The following is a 25,928-nucleotide window of genomic DNA, read 5'->3' on the forward strand; positions in this document are numbered from 1 at the left end:
CACGACGACGACGCATTTTACGAGACCCAAAGAAAATAGAGGGTTAATGTTCTAGATTACACTATTTGCTATTATAAAATTCTAAATTGTTATATGTAATATATTCCTTAATTCATCTAGATTCATTTTCAATAATAAAATAAACAGGGCATCTCACGTAGCGCAGTGTTCATTAATTGTCCTGGGAATGTGACGGGAAGTCCTTGAGTGAATTATCGGCGTTCGTGTCATGTATATTAAAGTCCATAGCTTTGTAGAAACAATAAGCCTTGATTGTAGTTGAGAACGAATGTTTTACAACCAATGAGAACGAATGTTTTTCTTCTTGTGACCACGTTATAGATTGGATAACATCAGGGAATTATTTATTCTGTAAGAAAAAAAAAAGATAACGATTTGTTTTACCCTAACATTGTTTTTAGAGTTACATCGGTAGTTCATCGAATGAAACTATATTTATATTTTTCACAATTTGCACTTTTGTGAAGTTTCTGATATGGTACCCTCAGCGCAAGGGGTTGGGATGCAAGTCATTTAAAAAAATGTGGCCGGAATTCAAAATTTTCTTGTGTTTTAACCAACAGTCTTCGTTGAAACATCGCATGATTTAGCTATACTTGTACAATTTATAAACTCTATTTATTACTTTTACATAAATTATCTTATTATGCATTTTACTAAAGTCATATACGAAGCCATTAAAAATCGAATTAATAAAATAATTAGGATTTCGTAACGCCGTTCACGCTTCAAAATCTCATCTGAGATTAATAAAAATTTTATCGTCCCGCCAACTCACCACGGCCATTTTGTTTGCCGAGATATTAATTCAAAATGGCCGCTGTTAAACCTCGTGGTTACGCGGCAATGTCCTTAATGAGAGAACATTAAATTTCCTCCTGAAATGGTTATTGGAATGTTAATTTTTTTTTATCCTTCTCTGTACAATTTCATTACTTTTTTACGTATTTATTGTTGAGATTTATGATCGCACATAACCAAACATACAGACATAATCTTTTGAAAATTTATAAAGCCTTCCTGATGCCATAAACATATGGTGAATTGTATTAAAACAATCAAAATACGGGAATAGACAGCCGTAATATAATTGTGAATTTGATTTGGTATTTCAAGGTGAGTGATAAGATTCGAATTGTGGCGTTTACGATCCCCACCAATCACCAAGATTTAAACAGTTAAAATTCCTACCTACTTGAAAGCAAGTAGCTATTGCGAATATACGATAATTCACAATTTACCAGGCACGATCTAATGAAATTCAAACGTTAATTAAATTGATTTTAATACTCTCTTTCAGCTCCAATAAAAAAGGTTGAACCATCTGAAACGCTTCGATTTTGTGACGATTATAAATTCAATTCATTCATTTCTTACTGGTGGTAGGACCTCTTGTGAGTCCGCGCGGGTGGGTATCACCACCCTGCCTATTTCTGCCGTGAAGCAATAATGCGTTTCGGTTTGAAGGGTGGGGCAGCCGTTGTAACTTACTTGAGACCTATGAACTTATATCTCAAGGTGGGTGGCGTATTTACGTTGTGGATGTCTATAGGCTCCAGTAACCACTTAACACCAGGTGGGCTGTGAGCTCGTCCACGCATCTAAGCAATAAAAAAAATATGGAAATATTTTAAACTTAAGTTTCGTAAGCTTATGTAAGCTCATGACCGGAAAGGCAGTAGATATCGATGTAAGCATATTTTAGTACATACCACAACTATGGCAATAAAAGAAAATTGAACATTCAGTATGCATAGCTTTCAATATTAAATCGAAATTAGCTTTGTGACAGCAACTCAACGATCAGTCCTTTTGAAGTCAACGGAGTACTGGACGACGCGTGAATTTTGTATCGTATTCATGTCTATTTTTGCCGTAGAACAATAAAGTATTAAGGTTAACGGAGTGGTAGCATTAATGCTCCCCAGTAAAATACAAATCATACCACCTAGTTATTATTATAATACAACTAGCTGACCCGGTAGACTTCGTAGTGCCTCAATCGATAAATAAAAGTCCTAAACTTTGGTATAAAATAAACTTAAAACAAACAAAAGTAATCCGTCCGATGGGGGACACATCAAAGGAAAAACAAAATTGTTATTTTTATTTAATTCCGAGCATTTTCATATTTGAACCTTTTAAACCTTCTCTGGACTTCTATAAATAATTCAAGACCAAAAATTAGCCAAATCGGTCCAGCCCTTCTCGAGTTTTAGCGAGACTAACGAACAGCAATTCATTTTTATATATATAGATTATATAATACAATGCAATTGAAACTTCCACCTCAGATCTAAAGATGAACGGTGGTACCATCCATCTGATCGACGTGGGTAAAAATAAATATATTAATAAAAATATTTAAAAGTTACCCAATTATTTTGATTACGTCACAACAAAGAGCTTGGTTCTGTCGGAAACCAATAATCGCATTACCTTCCACAATCCACGGACAAACTCAATACTGAGTTATACGACGTGAATTAATAAAGGTGAAAAATTAAAAAAGCATGAAGACCGCGCGATATATTACCAAATAAACTCATCTCAATGCGAGGAAATTTAATTTTGTCTTCTTTTTTTTTTTAATAAAAATGAAAAAACGTTGCCGTCCCTCGTCGCGTAAATCTTATGGAGATTGTGGGCGTTAGATTGATCGTCCCTATGAAATATGTGTACTTGTTTTTAGAGGACTTCCGAAGATCGGTGGATGTGGCATAAATCAATGATCAAATAGACAAAATCATTCTTCTTCAGTAACGTTTTTGACTTGTTTTTATATTCTTACTAGCGACCCGCCCTCGCTTCGCTTCGGAAACTGTAATTTATTATTGATTTCTCCACTATTTAATGGATGTTATTATACATATAATACCTTCCTCTTCAATCGCTCTATCTGTTAAAAAAAAGCGCATCAAAATCCGTTGCGTAGTTTTAAAGATTTAAGCATACATATGGATATAGGGACAGAGAAAGCGACTTTGTTTTATACTATGTAGTGATGATTAAGCTCGAATCGGTTAATCACGAAGTCTTCTCCATGAAGTTAACCATTAGACCTATAAATTCAAAAAAGGACGACATGATGATTTTAACTTATTTGTTGCCGCACATTGTTACGAGTTAGAAGGTACCGAGATACCGCACGTACATACAATGATCCTGTCTAGTTTTATCACGAAACCGGCATTTTTAGGATGGGACGGCGATTAAATTCCGACCTCATGCCTCAAGGTGGTAGCCGGCAATCAAGTAGTGAGGTCAATGTACTCCGGTAATGATTTATCACGAGATGGAACCGTAGCTCGTTCATCGAGACAATGTTTGGAACAGTTTTTTTTTTTCATAATCGTATTAATCTATAATTTTATCTTCATTCCCACAATCTTCAACTACCACATCCAATTTATCTCCATAAGGAACGTTCACATTAAAATGTCTCCGAGTCGTTCATAAATTAAATAAAGCACTAATGAGTGAGATTATGACGTACGTTTAAGGGTCTATTAATTTAGAATCGGATGTGTGGTCTCTGGTTACGTTAATAAAACGCTTAATGGCTTACAAATAAAAAGTTAGTTACGCTTATAGTGCAGGCTACGTTCGAGGGCGTGGAAGGAAGCCATTTTCTTTTTTCTTATATAGAAAAATAGTTTACTCTTGTTATTATTTTTGTTTTGTTATAATTACGACGCTTCCAGTACTTTAGCGATCTAACCCATGCATCAGCGATCGCGATTCCGATCCGGTAGTAGATTACTATAGATTCATTCGCGAAGCAGCTGCTCTTGAGTTGTTAGGTCTCCTTCGGAGGCGTTCTGGTAGCTGTTAGCAAATCCCACACCTGGCTGAGCCTTTGCTCGCCCACCTGTCCTGGTGAAACTGGAAAGGCCTCCGGGCCACCAGCAATTCTTCAATAATAAAAAAAAAACTTTAAAGTAGTGGTATTGATGATGTTAGAGTCCGCTTGGCATGCAAGGGCGATCGTAATCTTCTTGTTCGAGTCGTTGATCTATTGCAGTGAGCAAGTAAGTACGAAATAAAATCTTCTTTTATTATCCGCGGAGGAAATGATGTTTGTCTTCTTTCAAGAGATGGCGCTCTATGAACGAAAGGCAAGGAAAATTTTAACGATGGGATATTAAAAAATACGGATGACGCCCAATACGGAACATATAATTTTTTTTTACAAGACCTCAATTTCAAGTGACACGGTAGACCATGGCATTTGTTATGAAATAGCCATAGGCTCTGGTCATTATCGATAAACTTGAGACAGAGGAACGTTTTTCCAAAACAAAACAAAAAACCACTCAATACAAAAATACTGTGACAACATCGTCAATTTGATAAACTTCGAGCTTACTAAAAGCCTAGTCGTGTTGTCACTATTTTAAATCGAATGCGCAGTTGCAGTTTGAAGTCGAGAGCCACGATTTCCATTTGGAAGTTTGTTAACAGTCGATTCAGTTTGACAAATGAAGTAGCAGCTACTGCATTTTGTTACATTTTCCCGATTCGTTGATTCGTTATTTATTCTAGCTAGCGGTTGCCGAATTATCGAAATTCGATAATTATTCGAAATTCGACAAAAGGTACAAACTATACAAAGTCTTTGCGTATTTAATAATTACATGTGTGACAGCCAATGTCCTAGCAGCATAGAGAAACGATTATAATTATCAAGCAAGCCCTTATACCACGTGACATGGACATTCAATATCAATTTCTTTTTATGCCTTGATTTTTTTTTCCTACCTAAGCTAGCCTAGGTAGCCCAGAGAGGCTATTCCAGCGTAACCCTAACTTGTAGGTAAGCTCACGGGGCTCAAACCTGACGACGTTGCGAACACGAACCCTAGCAAGAGCCGTGCTTCGCAGAATCTACCACCGGATCGGAAACGCGACCCACTGAGAAGATCCGGCGAGAAACACAGTGGGCTGTGTCTGTATGCCTTGAAAAAAAGGCCGCATTATTTATGTAATCAGTAATTAGAAAGCACATACAGGAATCTAAGTAATTCATAAAAATTTGGAATACCCTCAAGTCTCTGAATATCGACGCTCTTTCTCTCACTGAACTCCATTTTTAAAGAACTATGAGTATATTCAACAAGCATTACCGCGAAAACGAAATCAAAATTGAATGACAAGTTACAAAAAGTGTTTCAAAACAAGGGGAGTTTCAATTCCTAAAAATGACTGGACGCGAGCTAAGCACGTTCGCATTCACTTTGTGTTAACGAACAAAATTGAAACTTACTTAGATAGCATAAGGTATATTTAGCTTAGTAAATATATTTCGTGGAAATTTAAATCCGTTTGGGCGTCTAGAAATAGTAGAAATAAAAAAGTATATTATGATGACGAAATAGACTAACTAGACTGGTGGTAGGACCTCTTGTGAGTCCGCACGGGTAGGTACCACCACCCCGCCTATTTCTGCCGTGAAGCAGTAATGCGTTTCGGTTTGAAGGGTGGTGCAGCCGTTGTAAGTATTCTGAGACCTTAGAACTTATATCTCAAGGTGGGCGGCGCATTTACGTTGCAGATCTCTATGGACTCCAATAACCCCTTAACACCAGGTGGGCTGTGAGCTCGTCCACCCATCTAAGCAATAAAAAAATTAGTAGACACTCAATGTGTTTTTCCCACTAATATCTCTCCATGAACGCCCAGACATATCAGCGTGTCATAACAAAATGTAAACAAACGTCTCTTAATAGAACAGTAAAAGTAATGATCGATACGGAACTTAACAAAGCAGTATCGTACGGCACAGTAATAACGATGTAGTTCCGAACAAATGCTGCGAACATTGTAAAAGTTTACTCAGTTTTGGACTATTACTTTCGTACCAACGCGTTCTCGCTCGGCCGTAGATTAGTCGAATTACAGAGAGAGCTAATTACATTTAAATGATACGTGAATTAAGTTTATTAGTACGATTGCTGGTTATTAAATAATTAGATCTGATGAGTTTGATGATTTTTTTTTATTTTTTTTTATTGCTTAGATGGTTGGACGAGCTCACAGCCCACCTGGTGTTAAGTGGTTACTGGAGCCCATAGACATCCACAACGTAAATGCGCCACCCACCTTGAGATATAAGTTCTAAGGTCTCACGTATAGTTACAACGGCTGCCCCACCCTTCAAACCGAAACGCATTACTGCTTCACGGTAGAAATAGGCAGGGTGGTGGTACCCACCCGCGCGGACTCACAAGAGGTCCTACCACCAGTAAAAGATGAGTACGGTGACCTGTGGCTTGGGTGCTGGTAGCGTTTGTTTGATCAAAGATGCATAAAATATGGGACTATCTAGGACGGGTCTAGACAGCCCGATAACTGACAGTTTTAACAGTCCTGTCACCGACGATTACCGTTATGACGTGCGACGGGCGAAGCGAGATGAGTTTTGTCTACGTTACTGTTTCAGTCCTATCTCGCCAGTGTTCGAACGCTATGGCTATAAACCACAGACGGTTCAATCTGAACTGAAAATCTGTTTCAATACGCATAATACCAAACAGCCACATTAATGTGCAGATTCAACTTAATGTTGTTTTTTTTATCAAAGATTTTTACCTGAAGTCACAAGTGAGACACGGAATTAACGTTGCGATGTAAATACATCAGCATACAGCTTCCAGTTACAATCTACAATCGAGTGGGCTGTGAAAGATCCTGTGCCAATCATCGCAAATAATAAATCAATTGTGGTAATGAAGCGGAAATCTTAAAATACATCAATAGAGTCGTAATTCTTAGAAATGTTATGCGACATTTTTCAGGGAATCTCTGATTGCGATTCACTTTCCAAGAAAAATATATTTAGTATCTATCGAATGGAATTTCTGAAGCACCCACTTAACAATTAACAGGTGTTTACGAAAAATAAACGAATTCCTCGTACATCAAAAATAAAATAAAATGAATGATTTATCTATCCCAAACTAATCTATGCGTCGGCCAAATAAAAAGCTCAAACCAATAATGTACATAATGAAAGCGTGTGAACAGACGCCGACTCAGCACAACACTAATTAAACTTCGATACGAGTGTGTATTCAATGTTTGTTGAATGGCAAACGTTTTCTTGGTTCCTTTTTATATTAGTTCGCTGGGAGAACGAATGGTTAGGCCAATTGAGGTAAAGTGGCGAGCTATTTTACTGGTTTCTCCTATTGTTTGCTGATGACACGACTTCTAATTTATTTAAGCACACTATTTGTCAGTGCTAATTCGAATAAGAGAACTGGGCTTGTTTGTTTTTTTATGATTGAAAGGTTACTGGTGGCCCGTGGGCGAGCAAAGGCTTAGACAGGAGGGGTAGGATTTGCTAACAACTGCCCGAGCGCCTCCGAAGGAGACCTAACAACTCAAGAGCAATTGCTTCGCGAATGAACCTACTACCGGATCGGAATCGCGACCCACTGAGATGATCCGGTGAGAAACTCAACGGGCTGAGCTTGTTCGTATCCACAATAGGACTGTAGCCTAAAAGGCTAAAATTTTAAGACACCCGGTGCATTCGTATCGAGTGTTGCGACTTTGCCGGTCTTCAAATCCCGCAGGCAGGTATTAATAGTTCTATGGAAATACGTACTTTACCAATATTCAATGACGTCCACGTAGAAGAAGTAATATCGTGTAACAAAAGTGAAACCCGGAAAAATTTTAATTTGCGTAATTGCTGGTATATGGCGTCTTAAGAGCCCGCACGGGTAAGTGCCTGGCCAGTTTTACTGTGAAGCAATAATGCGATTCGGTTTGAAAGGTGGGACAGCCGTTGTACTATGAAACCTAGAAGTCATATCTTAATGTCGGTGGCGGCATTTACACCGCGTTACGATTTCTTTTGTTACTCTGGTGGGTGGATGAACTCGCGGCCTACCTGATGTTAAGTGGTCACCGGAGCCTATAGACATCTACAACGTAAATGCCGCCACGCACCTTGGGATATAAGTTCTAAGGTCTCAGAATAGTTACAACGGCTACCCCACTCTTCAAACCGAAACGCATTACTGCTTCACGGCAGAAATAGGCAGGGCGGTGGTACCTACCCGTGCGGACTCACAAGGTGTCCTACCACCAGTAATATTCTATATTTCTACTGGTTACGGTATCCATTGGTGTTCCAGTGGGTGTTCCGAGACCTCATCCAAAAGCAAAAAGAAGTAATAATAATTTTGCAAAAAAAAACTAATGCGATAAAACAACAGTAATGAGTTTTCTTTGATCTCATTAGTAACAAAGATCTTAGTACTTCAGAACGATAATCGGTTTCGTTGAAGCTCTAACTATCAGTCAAAGTAACATTCCAACGATACTAAAGATAACAAAGAGAACTAAATGTAAACTTTTCTTCGCTCCTGAATTAAGAGCGTAATTTATTTCGAAAGACTTCTCCACAGCTATATTCTAGTTACATACAAGAAGTTCCGCGAACGGTAAAAGTGTTGGAGTTAACAAATAAAAAGCACTTCGGCGCGAACGACTGACCACTCCCTCAGGGGCAGTTGCAATAAACACGTGCTCAGTGTTGAGGGGAGATACGAGAATAGCGCACAAACTGGAAACACACTGAGGCATCGCCTTTTATTGCCAATGAAGGCGGACAAACGAAATGTTTCAACGGAATTTATGTAGTCACTGTTTCAGCGGCACGAGTCGTCATCCTGCGTATTCCTAAATTGTTGTTGTCCTAAGTTATGCAATTTGATCCATAGACCACACTGTATAATAATACAATTGAGATTCAAACCGCATGTCTCGAAGTGGATGACGACATTCAACTTATAATAACTCCGGAAACAACTTAATACGAGCCGGGCTGTGCGCTCGCCAACCAATAAGCACAACACGCCCATTTACACCAGTAAACGGTGGCTTGAAGGGTGGGGTAGCCGTTGCAACTATACTGAGACCTTAGAACTTATATCTCAAGGTGGGTGGCGCATTTACATTATAGATGTCTATGGGTTCTAGTAACCACTTAACACCAGGTGGGCTGTGAGCTCGTCCACCAATTTAAGCAATAAAAAAAAGTAAATCTAATTTGGATTTGATGTTTTAGTTCAAACTACTAAGTCAAGGTATGATAGGTTACTCCCAGATGGGTTGTTGCTATAAACATTCTCAGTGTCGGGGGAAGATTTGGGTGGGGCGAAATATGAGTACGTATTTTTGGTAAAATTGGAATGTGTAAAGTGGTAGGTGGAGGCATAAGGAATGCATCTGGCATCATCTATCTTTTACATGACGTAGCCAAATCGCAACGCCCCCTGAAAATCGGCAGTTACTGGTGCCTAAAGACGCTGTGTGAATGCCTCTATTGAACTCGTGACTCCGGGGCTAGAGTCTTTGTCGCATTGTGATATAATTGAGAAGTTAAGCAATTTGCAGTGACTCTGAATTATTAGAGTGTTGATAAGAACCAAAACAAAAATAGCAGATCAACCAATATCTGCGAGGTTAAGACACACAAACACAGTAGAGAAAGTTATAGTAAGCAAATGAAAGATTTTTTGAGTACGAAAATCACCAGAGGACTCTAAAGGACACCTTTGTCCAGCTGTAACTGTATGAGAAGATATGATTTGAATTAAATCTCTGCTTATGTACACGTACGTGAGAGAATGTACTACGTACCATCAGGTATTTTTAGGATAAAGCGTTTTGTTTATTATTATGATTCATAAGACAGAGTCGTCAAGCATTATGTGAACAAGATAAATATTACCATAGCTGTTGTTTAGCAAAACTTCTAAATCTTGAAAACGACAAGTCGCTTACCAAAAACAATTTTAATTAAATACTCGTCAGCATCGAACTGGCTTCATTTTTTTCGCAGCTTCGAAAATTGGACCGTATCGTTACATTTTGACAAAATGTATTCAGAGTTTATTGTATGTAAAATTATTCTTAAATTTCCATATGGGTACTGAATTTTCGTATTTTACTGTGCTTTGGTGAGCCACGGGTATTATTTGGTTTCTTGGTAAAAAAAATCCAAATTCTGTCAGTGATTCTGTTATTAAAATGTGTTTGGAAAGGCCTGCTTGAATGAAAACCGTTTTGACTTGTCACGTGTCGATAATGGCGGTATGATACACAGTGTATGAGAAACAGAAAGTTTGTTTTGTCGAGTCGACATCATCTGACATCTGTCCAACGGTCTGTAATGTTTCTCTTGAATAAATAGTACCGAAATAAATAAAGAAGAAAAAAAAACGAAGATAAGAATCGTGACTATTCCACTCAGTGTCCCTAATTTGCAATTTTCATAATTGAATGTTATCAAAATGAGCGTCCGACGCTTTTTCCGAAAAAAATTATTCCCTCCCCGGCACCACTCCAGATGAAATTGCTTGTTTTGTAACTTTGTAACGAGAAAAAATAGCCCCTAAACAGTAGGCTTAAGACGCAAAGTCGTTTACGTGAAATTTTTTAATGTGATTGTATCAAAGAAAAGTATTTTTTATTATCTTTCATTATTCTTAACGGTGACATTTACGAACGCGATAGGGTTGTCGATGATCGTATTTTTTGATAATGCGTCAGATGTACAAGTGAGACATTTTCAAGTTCGATTGTTATTGTTCAAGAATTTAAACTTTCTAAAAGTTAAATTTCAAAAATTTCAATGAAAATGGAAATCAATCAATTGAGTGATCCACATTTGTTATATATGTATGTATATGAACGAGCCACGGCCCAGGGTTAAGTAGTTACCAGAAGTAATAGACAGCCCTTTTTTTTTTTTTTTTTTTCGGGCCGGCGGCCGAACCTTCTACGAGGTCCCCGCGCCTAGGGGGCGCGCGGGGTATGGGAGACTCAACGATCTGCAGGTGTTGAGAGCAGATCGCGGGCCCAAGGATTTTAGGGCCCACCCACTAAACGACTCCCCTGCACTCTTACACCCGACGTCCGATCTCCGTCCGGGGTCAGAACCCGTTCAGAGTAGGGGGGTTCCCGCGGTCAACACTACAACCAGACACGCGGCGCCACCCCGAGGACGCCCGACCGACGGGTCGTCGAGGCGATAGTCGACGACCAACGACGTCGGTCTCCGCGGTACGGCGGCCCTACCAGGCCGCCCGGGCGGTGCCGCTGGTGTTCCGGGATACCCCGCTGGGCCAGAACCAGCCTGCCGGGTCGGAACGCGATACACCGCCGACCGGGTTGCTCTTCAACAGTATGTTCGGCGACGACAGCGACGACGAAAATGCGGACCGCATCGCAGTCCGCAGCCGCCGACGCGCCGTCCCGTCCTCCTGGTGCCAGCGCGCTAGAGTGACGGTAGCGTGCGGCGCAGCCTCAACCCCCTTAGGTCGCCCCGTGACCATCACCGGGAGGAGACTGTCTCCTCATAGGGGCTGGAGCTGGACAAACGCCCTCCTCCAAACCCCGGCTCGACGGCGGCGGCACGGCGCCGAGAGGGAAGAAGAGCTCTCCCTCTCCCGTTCCGCCGCCTCCTTCTGCGAGATGGTGGACTCGCAGAAGTCGAGCATCGCCTGCCAGGACTCGTCGCTGCCGAGCATCGTAGCCACGACGGTCGGAAGCGACAAGTCCGGTCCTATTTTTGCAACGAGGACGCGGCGCTGCTCCGCGAAAGCGGTGCAGTACGCGAGCGTGTGCTCCACCGTGTCCTCGTTGCAGCCACTGCAGTGGTGGCACTTCGGCGTCGGCTCCCTCCGGGCGACGAGGTGCAGGTAGCGACCGAAACAGCCGTGTCCCGTGAGCACCTGTGTCGCCCTAGGTCAATGCACACACACAGCTTGAGACATGAGGTCGAATTCTTCATTTCGTTCTATAATGACTGTCCTGCCATTCAAACTTGAAAGAATGACGCAGCTGTTATGCGTCAAGGGGTACACTAGAAGAGTTTCATATTGTTTTTTTGAACTTATTTTCTAAAATTAAATTAAATTATTTAAGTTTCATTACAAAAACCAAGATTTGAATTTATGTTATTACAAAAATCATTTTTGCATAAGCAATGTATAGTGTATATACAACATACGTTTCACAGGACTTAGGGTATCAAAGGAATGAAGCCGAGGTATTTTTTACTGGTGGTAGGACCTCTGTGAGTCCGCGCGGGTGGGTACCACCACCCTGCCTATTTCTGCCGTGAAGCAGTAATGCGTTTCGGTTTGAAGGGTGGGGCAGCCGTTGTAACTATACTTGAGACCTTAGAACTTGTATCTCAAGGTGGGTGGCGCATTTACGTTGTGGATGTCTATGGGCTCCAGTAACCACTTAACACCAGGTGGGCTGTGAGCTCGTCCACCCATCTAAGCAATAAATAAAAAATCTTTAGGTTGGGAATTCACGAAATATGACGTTATAATATAACGGTAGGCAGCGGCTTGGCTCTGCCCCTGGCATTGCTGAGGTCCATGGGCGACGGTAACCATTTACCATCAGGCGGGCCGTATGCTCGTCTGCCTACACGGGCAATAAAAAAAAATTAACTTCTACAATAACATTTTATTAGGTCACATCAGCGATTCCGTGATATTTCTTGCACAAAATAAGTTTAGCATTCATTGCTGTTTTGGTGATACTCCTGGTAAGGTACTTCTTTTACACTTTGAAAACCATTTGGAGTTAGCTCGAAGTTATGCAATAAGTGGGGCTTATAGGTCGACTGTTAGTATTCATATACAATTGCGGCTGCGTTTAAAGATCTCCATAGAAAACCAGCTTAAACTAAGAAAAAATGTGACAGCCTTACAACGCGGTATGAAAAGTTTGAATCATAATGTGTACTATTGTACTTCGCGTTTAATATTTAAAAAAAAGAACCGAATGAATCATTCGAGGTGTGAATTTTAGATGAAATTATTTAGCGAAACATGGCTTTTGATGTGTCCGCATGAGCGAACCATTGTTGAAACATTCCTCGAAAATATTAGCTGTTGTTACCTCCTGAATTCGGTAAGAGAGTACGAAAACAGAATGAACGCTTATTTTTAGTGATTTTTTTATATCTTTTTATTATTATTTTATTTATGGCTTAGTTGGGGGTCGAGCTCACGGTCCACCTGGTTAAGTGGTTACCGGAGCCCGTAGACATCTACAACGTGCCACCACCCACCTTGAGACAAGAGTTCTAAGGTCCCCTTTTTAACATTACAACGGTTGCCCCGCCCTTCAAACCGAAACGCATTACTGCTTCTCAGTAGAAATAGGCAGGGTGGTATCACTCCGGTATCACTCCGAGCAAAATGCCCATGCATCACATTTGAAAGTAATCTACGCACATGAACATTTTCAGGGACACTGTATGGCAACTAACCTCATCATCATCATCATCATCATCATCATCTTAGCTTGTCCACTGTCCACTGCTGAACATAAGTTTCTCCAACTGATCTCCAGTGCGGTCGGTCCGTTGCCACCTGCATCCGACGTGACCCAGCGATTCTTACCAGGGCGTCGGTCGGTTTTTATTTTATTTTATTGATCTTGTATGCAGACGAGCATACGGCCCACCTGATGGTGAGTGGTTGCCGTCGCCCATGGACTTCAGCAATGCTAGGGGCAGAGTCAAGCCGCTGCCTACCGCTTAATACTCTCCACAAACCTCGTTTGAAGGTCATGTCATAGCGCTCGGGAAACACCGTGGAGGGGAGCTCATTCCAAATCCGGATTGTACGTGGCAAAAAAGACCTCTGGAAACGCACTGTGGATGACTGCAGTAGTTCCAGGTAGTATGGATGAACTCTACTCCGGTGGCGGGCGGTGCGATGGTAAAAACGAGATGCCGGTATCATCTCGAACAATTCCTCAGAGCACTCCCCATGGAACATACGGTACAAAATACAGAGGGAACCGAAGTCCCTTCGCAGACCCAGACATGTTAAGCGCCCTTGGAATACGGAGGCAGATCTTTTCTCATATTCTTCACACCAAACGAGAGGAAGGTAGTTTAAAATAAAAGAGGGAAGGCGGTGACATTCTAAATCGAATCATACCCAGCGGAAGAGCGTATGGAATACGGTAAGGAATCCAAAGTTGTGTAAGCTATTTCGTGACCTATCTTCGGGCTATATCAGAAGATTTTGTCATCCATAAGCTGTTGCTTGTGCTTTTTTATGGTATTTGTAAATAAGCAAATTAATCAACTGCCTGGAGCCCAAATCTCACTAAAAATTTCACTCTTCGTCCTGGTAATTTGTATACGGCAGTACGACATTTTAAGCCAGGAGATGTGACTATTTACTATTTCAAGACAGCTATAGGTAGAATTTCTATAGGATACATATAACTATGTTTTTTTTTTATTTATTGCTTAGGTGGACGAGCTCACAGCCCACCTGATGTTAAGTGGTTACTGGAATCCATAGACATCCACGACGTAAATGCGCCACCCACCTTGAGATATAAGTTCTAAGGTAACGTAACGTACTGTTGGTAAGGTAATGTGTACTGACAAAACTCCTTACCAACAGTATGTCCAAGATCCGTCCACAATATTATTGTCCTATTTTCTACTTTATTAATTCGAGGTTATAAACTGATTTAATTAACCCAAGATGGCGTACTATACGAAATTTTCAAGTAAGGCATTCGTTTTAAAATTCTAAATCAAACTACGTAGTGGCGTTCCTAATTAGTGTCATTACGATAATAAAATCGATATTGTCTTCTTCTGATTTACTAAAAGTTTAAAAATGATACATCTGTTTACAACATTTATCTTTCACGATATTGGAACTAAATTATAATACCTCTTTATCTGAAACATCGTGGTTTAAGCGCGATATTTCTGGATAAGGTCACAAAGAAAACTGAACCTTGTCTTTCAGGAAATAAGATACAGGTATTACCGCTTCCGATGTCTTATTATCGATAGTTTTCAATTACCGAGAGACGTCCCCGTTGTCTTGTCATCTTAGGAATTATGTTTGTTTTGCTATTGTATTTTAACAGGTTTGAAGACTTTAGAATTTATTTTTGCTATTGTTTCACTGAAAATATGAGGTGTGGGAGCCTTTTGTGTAGAATGTATTGAGTAAAGTTATGGAAGTTCGCGTTAAGTAAATCGTTGATAATATTGTGTGATTTCTTGCTTTATTGAATACAGTTTTCTTATTTATGTGTGTTCTCTCTCTGTGTGCTTCTCATATTCTTCACACCAAACGAGAGGGAGGTAGTTCAAAATAAAAGAGGGAAGGCGGTAACATTCTAGATCGAATCATACTCCGCGGAAGAGCATATGGGTTACGGTAAGGGATAAGCTATTTCGTGACCTATCTTTTTTTTTTTATTGCTTAAATGGGTGGACGCGCTTACAGCCCACCTGGTGTTAAGTGGTTACTGGAGCCCATAGACATCGACAACGTAAATGCGCCACCCACCTTGAGATATAAGTTCTAAGGTCTCAAGTAAAGTTACAACGGCTGCCCCACCCTTCAAACCGAAACGCATTACTGCTTCACGGAAGAAATAGGCAGGGCGGTGGTACCTACCCGCGCGGACTCACAAGAGGTCCGACAACCAGTAAAAGCTCATCCTTAGATTAAACAAAAACTCTACCGAAACACTAATCAAAACTCAATTTAATTATGACGCCAATTAAGGTATATTTCACTAACATGATTCACCGTTCTTGAGGTGTTCGGTACGCCGCATCGCTTTGAATAGAAGTGTCTCCTTTTTTTCTTAAGAGGGGGGGATTACTAGTGGCCCAAAACCTTTCAGTTTCATTAGGACAGGTAGCTGCCTTCGGGTCGCCTATATCAAGCTTTTACAGTTGTTTCGGCTGTGTCTACAAATTTCTAGAACATTTCCGATAGGACATTCGAGTGTGTTCTAGTTGTTTCGATGTCCGCTGTTGCTATCTGACGACAGGTGGCGTTACTCGTTCCGACATAACATAATTTAAATGTCGAACTTAACGATAACCATTGGTCAAGATTTACAGCCTATTAGTAAGTATTTAATAAATAAGAGTGTGGTTGCGTGCTTTACTTTGAAATCCTTTCCGGGTCTGACAGATGGACTTTCATAATATGTGTATATGTGTATAAATAGATAAGGCCTTTAGGACATATATAAACTTTATGCCATTTAGTTGGTCATCCGGTCATGATTCTCGTCGAACCCGTCGCTTGCGACGAAGGGCTCGACGAGTAAATTAACCCACAGACACAGCCCACTGAGTTTCTCGCCGGATCTTCTCAGTGGGTCACGTTTCTGATCCGGGAGTAGATTCTGCGAAGCACGGCTATTGCTAGGGTTCGTGTTAGCGACGTCGTCAGGTTTGAGCCCCGTGAGCTCACCTACAAGCTCGGCGAATCTAGAATAACCCGTCGAGGTTACTAGAATAGACAGGCAAAAAAAAAATTGGTCAACTGCAAGCCCATTATCAAAGCAATCAGCAAATTTGCTAATTAACCCATGATTGTTAGTAGGCAGATTAAATGCAACCCAATTCACAACTATTATACTAAGCAATACAGCGAAAACATATCACAAACTATTGCAACAGACGACTATCGACTAAAACAAAAAGAAAAAAAAAACGAATAAAACTTTTCATGGCAAGTCCATTGTCATGCAAAATAGTTGAAACAAAGCCGAACAAAGAAGGTCAATGGAGCCGAAATGTTTTGTAAAAACTTTTGTGTGCGTTATATAGCACGGAATACACGCTTCACACCTGTTCTCTCGGCCGCATAAAGCTTATGCGTGTTACGAAATTCTTTTCCCTGTATTGTTCCGTGAAAATAGTAACTGCATTAATTTTTTTTTTGTTATTTATACAATAGCGACCCGCCCTCGCTTCGCTTCGGAAACATTAAAACACACATGAAACCAAAAAAAAAAATTAAAAAAAATTAAAAAAAAGTAGCCTATGTTCATCAGGGACAATGTCGGCTTCTAATGGAAAAAGAATTTTTCAAATCGGTCCAGTAGTTTCGGAGCCTATTCGAAACAAACAAACAAACAAATCTTTCCTCTTTATAATATTAGTATAGATATAGATAGATAGTATAGATAACTATACTGAGACCTTAGAACTTATATCTCAAGGTGGTTGACGCATTTACGTTGTAGATGTCTATGGGCTCCAGTAACCACTTAACATCAGGTGGGCTGTGAGCTCGTCCACTCATCTAAGCAATAAAAAAAAAAGCGTTATTTTTAAGGCATACGACACGTCGCCAAGAAATCGCGATGTTGTGTAACAGTATTACTAGGCAATTACATCTTCAACCTCACGTCTTGAGGTTGATCCACACTGTGGTGTAAATTGACTTCGGTAACCATCTATCTAATCTTAGTGTTGTCGCAAACTTCTGTCAAGGTGGTCGCGAAATTTACAAATACGATATTTTTATCAAAGGTGACCAGGGATAATTATGTCTCTTGGGTACATATAGAGAAAATATACAACCGTTCACTATAATATGTTAATTGTAGAAGTACGTTCAATAGATTAATGATCTCTAATTTAATAAATATACCTTCACTTCAACTATCCAAAGATTTGCGTGTAAGTATGAATGTGTGTGTATGTAAGCATGTCGAGAATTTGTAAAGTGTATTAATGCGTCGCTGAGTAAAGAGATTGGGGCCACTAATTCTAACTACCCTTTTGGATGATCAACATAAATGATATTACTACAAACAACTTGTGGCGGTAGCCATTATGGAACACAAGGCATTTGACAGATGCCTGAATCCCGCTAACGACAACTTCAAGATAACTTGCATATATCCAAGTTCCGAACAATAACTGGTTTTAACCTTTTTCTAAATAATACGAATAGAACGTAACGAGAAATTCAATTCAGATACAAAACAAAGACATCAGATCTCATAGAAGAGTTCGTAATTCATAAATTACCTTAAAAAAAAAGACGCGAAAAGTCACGTGAAATCTTGTTATAAAAAAAGTATATAGGCACATGATCCTATTAAAACACATTTCCGAAATAAAACACTCGGGAGCCCTTCAAAAACGGCAATGCTTTTTTCTAACCGGATAAAAGGTAAACAAGAGAAATGGTTTTCTAAATGAAGACAAAAGGATTTCACGCGGAAATGTATGAAACGGGACGACCTACCTCGTTGCAAACTGACAAAAATGACATTTGATCCTGTACGAGATGGCTTTTTAAAAAAAAGACCTTAATTTGAATGGAGTTTTAATAAGAATCGCAACGTCACATACATTTTGCAATAATGTATTTTTAATACCGGGATGCACGCATGTATGTGTATTTTGTATTTTTCACGCAGTTGTACCAATGACTAGACTCATTTTTAGATCAATCGTTTAAAGACCATAGACTCCTAGAAATAGTCAACTTTGATCAATATTTACAATACGTTAGAACCAAATGTAACCGATAGGTTGAACAATAACTTCAACTTTAGCTTTATTTACTCGTTTTTATTGGAACGTTAAAAAACTCTAGGACTACTAGCACTAGCTATCTATCTAAATGAGAAAACATTAGTAACCTAGTTTAAAACTTATTCCGGGCGACATGAACTCAGAAATATCTCAGAATGATTTACATATCAATATACCTGTCGACACGACCGCTCGGGTCCAACTTTGAAAGCCAAATGACTGAATAAGTCCGAGTTTCAATTTATCACCAAGAGATGGCGCTAGATGTATGAATGAATTGGAAGTTAGATTACACAATTTAAATTCCCCCTTCATGCAAAATAGGGATGGAAAGATGAGGTCTAGGGGGTGCGGAATACATTATACTTGGTAGAGGTGGGGCTGAAATATTTACCTCGCGGGAGTTTGGAAGTGTGCTCGCCGAAGCGGAGCAAAATCTTAATGGATTATGGAATGATTGGACCACTCGGTTTACCTGCTCTGATATTTTTCGTGGTTTTTATTGGTTTCTATACAATTTTAAGCGGTTCACGTCTCAGTGGACCTTTTTTGTTGGGTCTCCGTATTGGATGAAGCAATTAGGGAAAATAACAATTTAATTTTTCCGCCGGGTGTCTGAGCATAATCCAATCGTGCTATGTTTCACTGTTTCGGCTCGGCAATCGATTAGCGGAATGAGTGTTTCGAGATTATTGAAAGGGGTTTCATGAGGATTATGCAACGGATTAGTTTTTTGCATTTAGAAGTTTTATATCTCCCTCATCCGTTCAATGGACGAAAGCTATTAAGCTGACAAACAGAACACAATAGTGTTTATTGCTTTAACAGATTGTATATAGCTTCTTCACAAAATATCTGTTCATTCGCTCTTTGAGACATTTATGTGGATTGAAAAATAGAATGTTTATCTTACTTTAGACTTTATGTATTTTTGTTATTAGTTTATAAATCGAATTGTATCCTACAAATTGTTTGCATCTACATTCGAGAGCTGGTTGCGAGTCTTCTGCGTACATGTTGCACTTAGAGAAATTGTGTTCAGAACATAAGTACGCCAAATTTCGACAGTACCATTTAAAAAATATGGGCAAATGAGTGACGATAACCACTCACCAACAGGTGGACCATACGCTCCTACAGGGCAATAAGCAATTAAACATGTGCATATTTCTAGTACGGTATTGTTCATAAAGAAATTAGTCATGTGTGGTGAAATCTGCGATTTCTGTTCGTGTTTAAACAAAAAAATTATAGATTTACATTCACTTTACGCATTGTGTGTTAATTTACACTGGTATTAACCGTGATGAGTAAGTAATGAGTAATACAAAAATCCGTTGTTTCATAGAACTTATGATTTAAGATTAACTGTAGTAAAGAGTTATTTGAATGGTAAAATGTGGTGCTGTGGTGGTGTGTGGTGTGTCATCATTAACAAGCAAATACCAGGCCTTTGGGACTGAATGCTTCTTAAAATCCACTCAAACAATATTGATGATTTGTTAAAATTTAACTTGACATACTTGTGAACACTAAAAATCCTGTTTTTTATTCATAAAAAAAGATATATAATTAATTTTATTATTATGTGACCTACTGGTTATTAGATAAACATTTGGACACCTGTATCTACTATTTTATTAGATAGTATATTACTAATGTCATCATTATCATGATCGCCCATGCCCGTCTACTACTGGAAATAGGTCTCTTCCAATTTGCACTACTGAATCCAATTTTGGATTCTCCTAATTCATTTCTAACTCATCCACTAATATCTATACGTGCCTATGTTTTTTAAATTTTCAATTGAAATTACTTCAAATGGATACGAAATTATTTCTGAGTTTGAGAAGACCGAAATACTATTGCTAATAACCGAAGCGATAAACCCAGAACAAAATAATATCGAAAGAGTCGATCTTATCGTGGCTATCAAAAGTGAACTAACCTGAACTCCTGGCTTCAGCGAGCATCCTTCCGTCGAAAACAACCATCACAAGTAGAAACAACATTGTTTTTAACCTATTAAAGCACTTTATATTCGTTTTCGCACTAATAAATCTATGTACACGTCCCTCACTAGAGTCCGTCTCATCTCCCCCTCTGTCCTCTAGCAGAGATTTCAGATCCTCTAAGCCCGTCCTCTTCGTCGAAACAGCCTTTTCTAAGGGCTCTAAAGCCATTTTGTGGTTTTTAGTTTCTGAGGTCAAATCCATTGGTTGCCATCTCGTGGATTCATCTGCGAACAAAGAAAATATATGTTAAAAAAAACAACAAGCTGTTTCTGTTAATTGTACCCAAATATTGGAGCAAATATTGAGTAGGTTTTAAAAAAAAAACGACTAAGCTACTAATGCCTCTCTTAATTGGGAACCTTTAAATTTTGAATTGAGAAAAAATGATTTATATTGATCACAGATTTGGAACAGCTTTAAATCTACTTCAAGTTTAGATACTGACTTGCAAATCCAATAAAATCTTCTATTTGAATAAACTTCACGACACAAATGACTGGTAAAGTGCTCACTTATGAACTCATCGCAAACATACATAGATAGTTTTTCGCCACTTGTTTTAAATAATAAAAATGTTTGTAGCGCTATGATACAACACGTACTGAGTGGCATCGAAATTTGACTGTTCTGTAGAGGGAAACAAACAATACCAATGATGCGGTCTCTTAAATGACTGTACCTCATGTATGACGTATCATCATACGTCAGAAACAAAATGTCGGATGTGTAACTTGATTTATAATATTTATTAAATGAAGTGAATCTGGATATGGTGCTAAAAGTACCTACATTACAGTAATTACATGTGTAATTATTTATGTAATTATATGTATACAAGTGTTGAACACTTCATAAGTTTTTCTCGAAGCTTATTAATTGAAATTGATGATTCTTATATTGAAATTAATTTAAAAGTGTCGAACTTCCCGTTCTTCAACATCTAATTCGTGCTTTTAAAAGAAATACATTTTTTTCTAACCAGAAATAGGTGTATAGAAATATGTACGTGCTTCTTACTTTATAAAATACGAAATTCAATACAATCATTAATCCTTTGAAATTTATCAAAATCATTCTTAGAAGACGTTTTCAACATAAGGACATGAACTGCCAAAATTTCTAGTTTTTAGGTCTTAGACTCTGCGATGACGAATCGCCCTATTTGTTATGACAAAGAATTGCTACTTTCCCGTGTAAGTGCTTAAATGATCAATAATCATAAGATAGGAGCTAGTACGATCAAGAGAAATAAAAATATCTTGACAAAGATACGAAACATGATGCATATAAAGAAATTAAATTCTGAATGTAGAAAGTCCGTAGAATGTCGATAGATAACATTGCATTGCTAAGTAAAAACCATATAAATATATGCAGTACCGAAAGAGTCTCGATGTTTTTCTGATGTTAGGCCATGGGCACACCCAAATCCGGTGTCTCCCGCTAAGGACTGTATTTAAACCTCATTTGGACAGGTCACAGGGCTGTGGAAAAACGAAGGGAGGGGGCAGTATTTCAGAGCTTATGCTTAGTGGTACGGCCGAAGAAGATGATGAAATCATATTAAATAATGCCTGAGCTCTAGATCTACGAATGCGGCTTCTAAATAATAATAAAGGTATATAGATAAATTGTAAGCAGATTTAGTAATAAAGTTAAAAGAATTGCTTTTTCTTTACTAGTATGATTAAAAAAACATTTCAGTAATTTAAGAATATAACACAAAAACTAAAAAAAAAACGTATTCAATATGTTAACAATCATATTTTTATTACAGTGAACAGGAATTGTGAAATGTTTTGGATTCACATTATTATTACTTCAAACATTGCCTTTAAATTATAAATACATAAATCGTTGTTTATTTAATTGTAAAATTGAATGTTTTTTGGCGGAACAAAGCCCGTTTTCGGCTCCAATCGGTCTGCAGATTAAATATTAATTTACGTCAGTAAGCATGCTTTATATAAAAATGTGTTTTATATTTCAATATGTTTTTACGAAATGTTTTATATGTTAGTGGTATGGTTTCCTGAAACAAAGGCAGATGTCACGCGTGGTGGGTATTAACTAAATTGAAATTCAGGTCGAAATAACCTTTTCCAAAGGTTTTAAAAACTGCAATTATTGGGTGAGAAGAGTCCACCTCCACTTAATATTGCTGGTACCAGCAATAGGTATACCAAAAACGATAGGGTCAATTTATGCTTCCCTCCCGAATCAAGCGGTTTTTTTTATTGCTTAGATGGGTGGACGAGCTCACAGCCCACCTGGTGTTAAGTGGTTACTAGAGCCCATAGACATCTACAACGTAAATGCGCCACCCACCTTGAGATATAAGTTCTAAGGTCTCAAGTATAGTTACAACGGCTGCTCCACCCTTCAAACCGAAACGCATTACTGCTTCACGGCAGAAATAGGCAGGGTGGTGGTACCTACCCTCGCGGACTCACAAGAGATCCTACCACCAGTAAAAAATGTTTTCTACCTAATGACAATCGTGGCTTCAACGGCAACTCTGCAGCAACATCCTGTACCCGCCATGATCTTCGACCTGATGGACAGTCCGAGGTATTGGCCTTTTGAGTACTTCGGCCACCTAATCCGACCAAAGGCCGTGGCTTTTTCTCCGAGGTCTCTTAATTTATGCATAGCTTATGATCAATGTATGTTGTTATCCGTTTACGTAGTAGATTGCTTTTTTCGCTTCGGTGACGGTTAATGGAACTCATATAAGCTCGGAACTCATTTTAGCGGTAGGCAGCGGCTTGGCTCTGCCCCTGGCATTGCTGAAGTCCATGGGCGACGGTAACCACTCACCATCAGGTGGGCCGTATGCCCGTCTGCCTACAAAGGCAATAAAAAAAAAAAAAATATATATATATAAAGTATCAACCTACACTGAGATCTAAATCGTAAAAGCATATCTTCTAGGGAGATATAGGCCGGACGTTGATAAAGGAGTATAGTAGGAACCCGTGTTAGAGTTTACACGCGCCTAACTACAAGTACTTTTGACAGGACCAGGATAGAAAAATAGTGTGACGATGTTTTTTTTTTTGTTTTTTTTTTTTGTTGCTTAGATGGGTGGACGATCTCACAGCTCACTTGGTGTTAAGTGATTACCGGAGCAACGACATCCACAATAGACTACGTGTAGACATCTAAAACGTAAATGCCGCCACCCACCTTGAGATATGAGTTCTAAGACCTCAGTATAGTTACAACGGCTGCCCCACCCTTCAAACCGAAACGCATTACTGCTTCGCGGCAGAAATAGGCAGGTTGATGGTACCTACCGATGCGGACTCACAAGAGGTCCTACCATCAGTAATTATGCAAATTAAAATTTTGCGGGTTTGATTTTTATTACACGATGTTATTCCTTCACCGCGGAAGTCAGTCATGAACATTTGTTAAGTATGTATTTCATTCGTTGAAAAATTGGTACCCGCCTTGGATTTGAACACTAGTGCATCGCTCAGCACGAATGCACCGTGTTATTTACTATTAGTAATACTGGTAGTAAGGCGTATTGTAGGCACGCAAGGGTTGGGCGTTATGGATTACAGTGTAGCGACAGCCGTCATACAATACAATTCGAAGTGTACCGTTGCGAAGTCTGATTTGCGATAACCACTTAAGATACGAGAGCTCTTTCGCAAAGAAAATTGGTAAATGCGGTCAATACCCGCTTCCTTACAATAATGGCAGCGAAATATGCCTCTTGATAGACTTGGATTGCATCTCATATATGTAAACTAAACTGCGATATTCACTATGTCATATCTAAGTGCTGTAAAACACAATACGCGAAGTGACAAGTCAGTTAGTTCCTCGTCCGCGCGAATCTGGAATAGGTAGGGAAAAAAAACCCAGCTCGACTTCCATCGATGTTAAATAAGAAACCCGTCCTTTTTGCATCTAAATGTACTCTCAACAAAAGCTGATGGTTCACGAATGAATTCTCATCGCTCAAAAACATTATTCGACAATTTAATAACACCGCAATTCGTATACAAAGCAATTTTAACTCAATTAAACTTTTTCTCGCAACTAATACGATGCGAACATTTCAAAGATGAATCTAAACGCCGCCCGCTAAAAAAAAACCGAACAACATAATAACCACAATCGTTCGGAAAGCAATAAATTTTGTATTTTTTTTTACAACAAACGAGAAATAAGATGGTAAAAAAAATTGCTGTTGTATATTGGCGCGAAAATAAGCACAAACATGAACGCTCCCGACAATCTAATAAGCAATTCATCAAGGGATGTGACAGTGTGTTATCGCGGCGTCATGAGGAGGAGGGGAGGGGGCTTGGGGGGTCATGCATTGAAGACACCTGCGTCCCACTAACGTAGATAAAGCTGGAATATGAACATGCTTCTGAAGCTTTAAGCCTAGACTTGAGTCTGGGTAAAGGTTTTGTGAATTTAATTTTTGTTCATAGTACCTTCATAAATCGATTAAAGTAAATGTGCAATAAGCTTTAATTTTTTTATCAATAAGCCAAAATGCATTATTTGCAATAAAATGAGCCCTAAAGTTTTAAATATTAATTTAAAGTTCTATGATATATTAATTTTTTTTTATGCCCTTGTAAGCGCAGACGAGCATACGGCTCACCTGATGGTGAGTGGATACAATCGCCCATGGACGTGAGCAATGCCAGAGGCAGAGCCAAGCCGCTGTCTACCGTTAGAGTTTATGAGATATGATCGCACAATTCATTTAGTGTGTCATATAACGTCCACGTGTTCACCTGGATATCTTAGTGAGGTATTCCACTCTGGGTAATATCTAGTCCACACGTCTCTTACAAATAATAAAAATACCGTCTAACTTTCGATTAATATGATCGAGATCCGAGCTCACCGAATTATTTATGTGACTATATATATTTGGAACGAAGTTCCTTATGGGACGATGCGGAGGGGTACCCTAACCGGGAAAAAACGTCCGTAACGTAAGATTTTTATTAATAATGCACACAGTGTACGACTTAACTTAGTAATAACGTACAAAAAATAACATATTTTTTATCAATCATTGACCACGATCTCAGAGCGTTCGTTTGCACAATACACTAACTCCTATGAAAACAACCGTGAATGAAATGTACCACAATAAGTTCGCACGTTACCGAATGACCGTGGGTTGTTGCGAAACTTCCAGTTTTATTTTCTTTATGCCTCGAATAGTATTTAAAATTAATATTTTCATAATAAGGAACTTCGTTCCTATCCGGTGTCCCACGACACCACACATACTTTTTTGCCAATAGATATGACAAACATTCGAAGCCCGAATAGAATTACGAAAGTTAAAAAACGACTCCAATAAGACAAAGCATCGCTCCAAACACTGACAAACATCGGATAGTAGATACAATAGAAGATGCATTACCTAGCGTCCGACAGATCAGAGCCCAGGTGCACCAATCTACCAGCCAAAGCTTGGTCATTAATCTTCTGAGTCCGTTCTTATCCGGCCACAT

The 25,928-nt window shown here is 39.1% G+C and overlaps 1 protein-coding gene across 7 annotated transcripts in view; it reads right to left on the reverse strand.

The window, feature by feature from the left end:
* Cirl (Calcium-independent receptor for alpha-latrotoxin) overlaps positions 1-25,928 on the reverse strand; it is a 374,591-nt gene that overhangs the window by 123,517 nt on the left and 225,146 nt on the right. For all 7 annotated transcript variants that reach the window (XM_028169766.2, XM_089739688.1, XM_089739687.1 and 4 more), the window contains exon 2: positions 20,358-20,648. In XM_028169766.2, the coding sequence (XP_028025567.2) occupies positions 20,358-20,625 (268 nt within the window). In that variant the 5' untranslated portion in view covers positions 20,626-20,648. The remainder of the gene's footprint in view (positions 1-20,357; positions 20,649-25,928) is intronic.

Source organism: Bombyx mandarina, chromosome A1, assembly GCF_030267445.1.
Source record: "Bombyx mandarina strain Sakado chromosome A1, ASM3026744v2".
Lineage (NCBI taxonomy): Eukaryota > Metazoa > Arthropoda > Insecta > Lepidoptera > Bombycidae > Bombyx > Bombyx mandarina.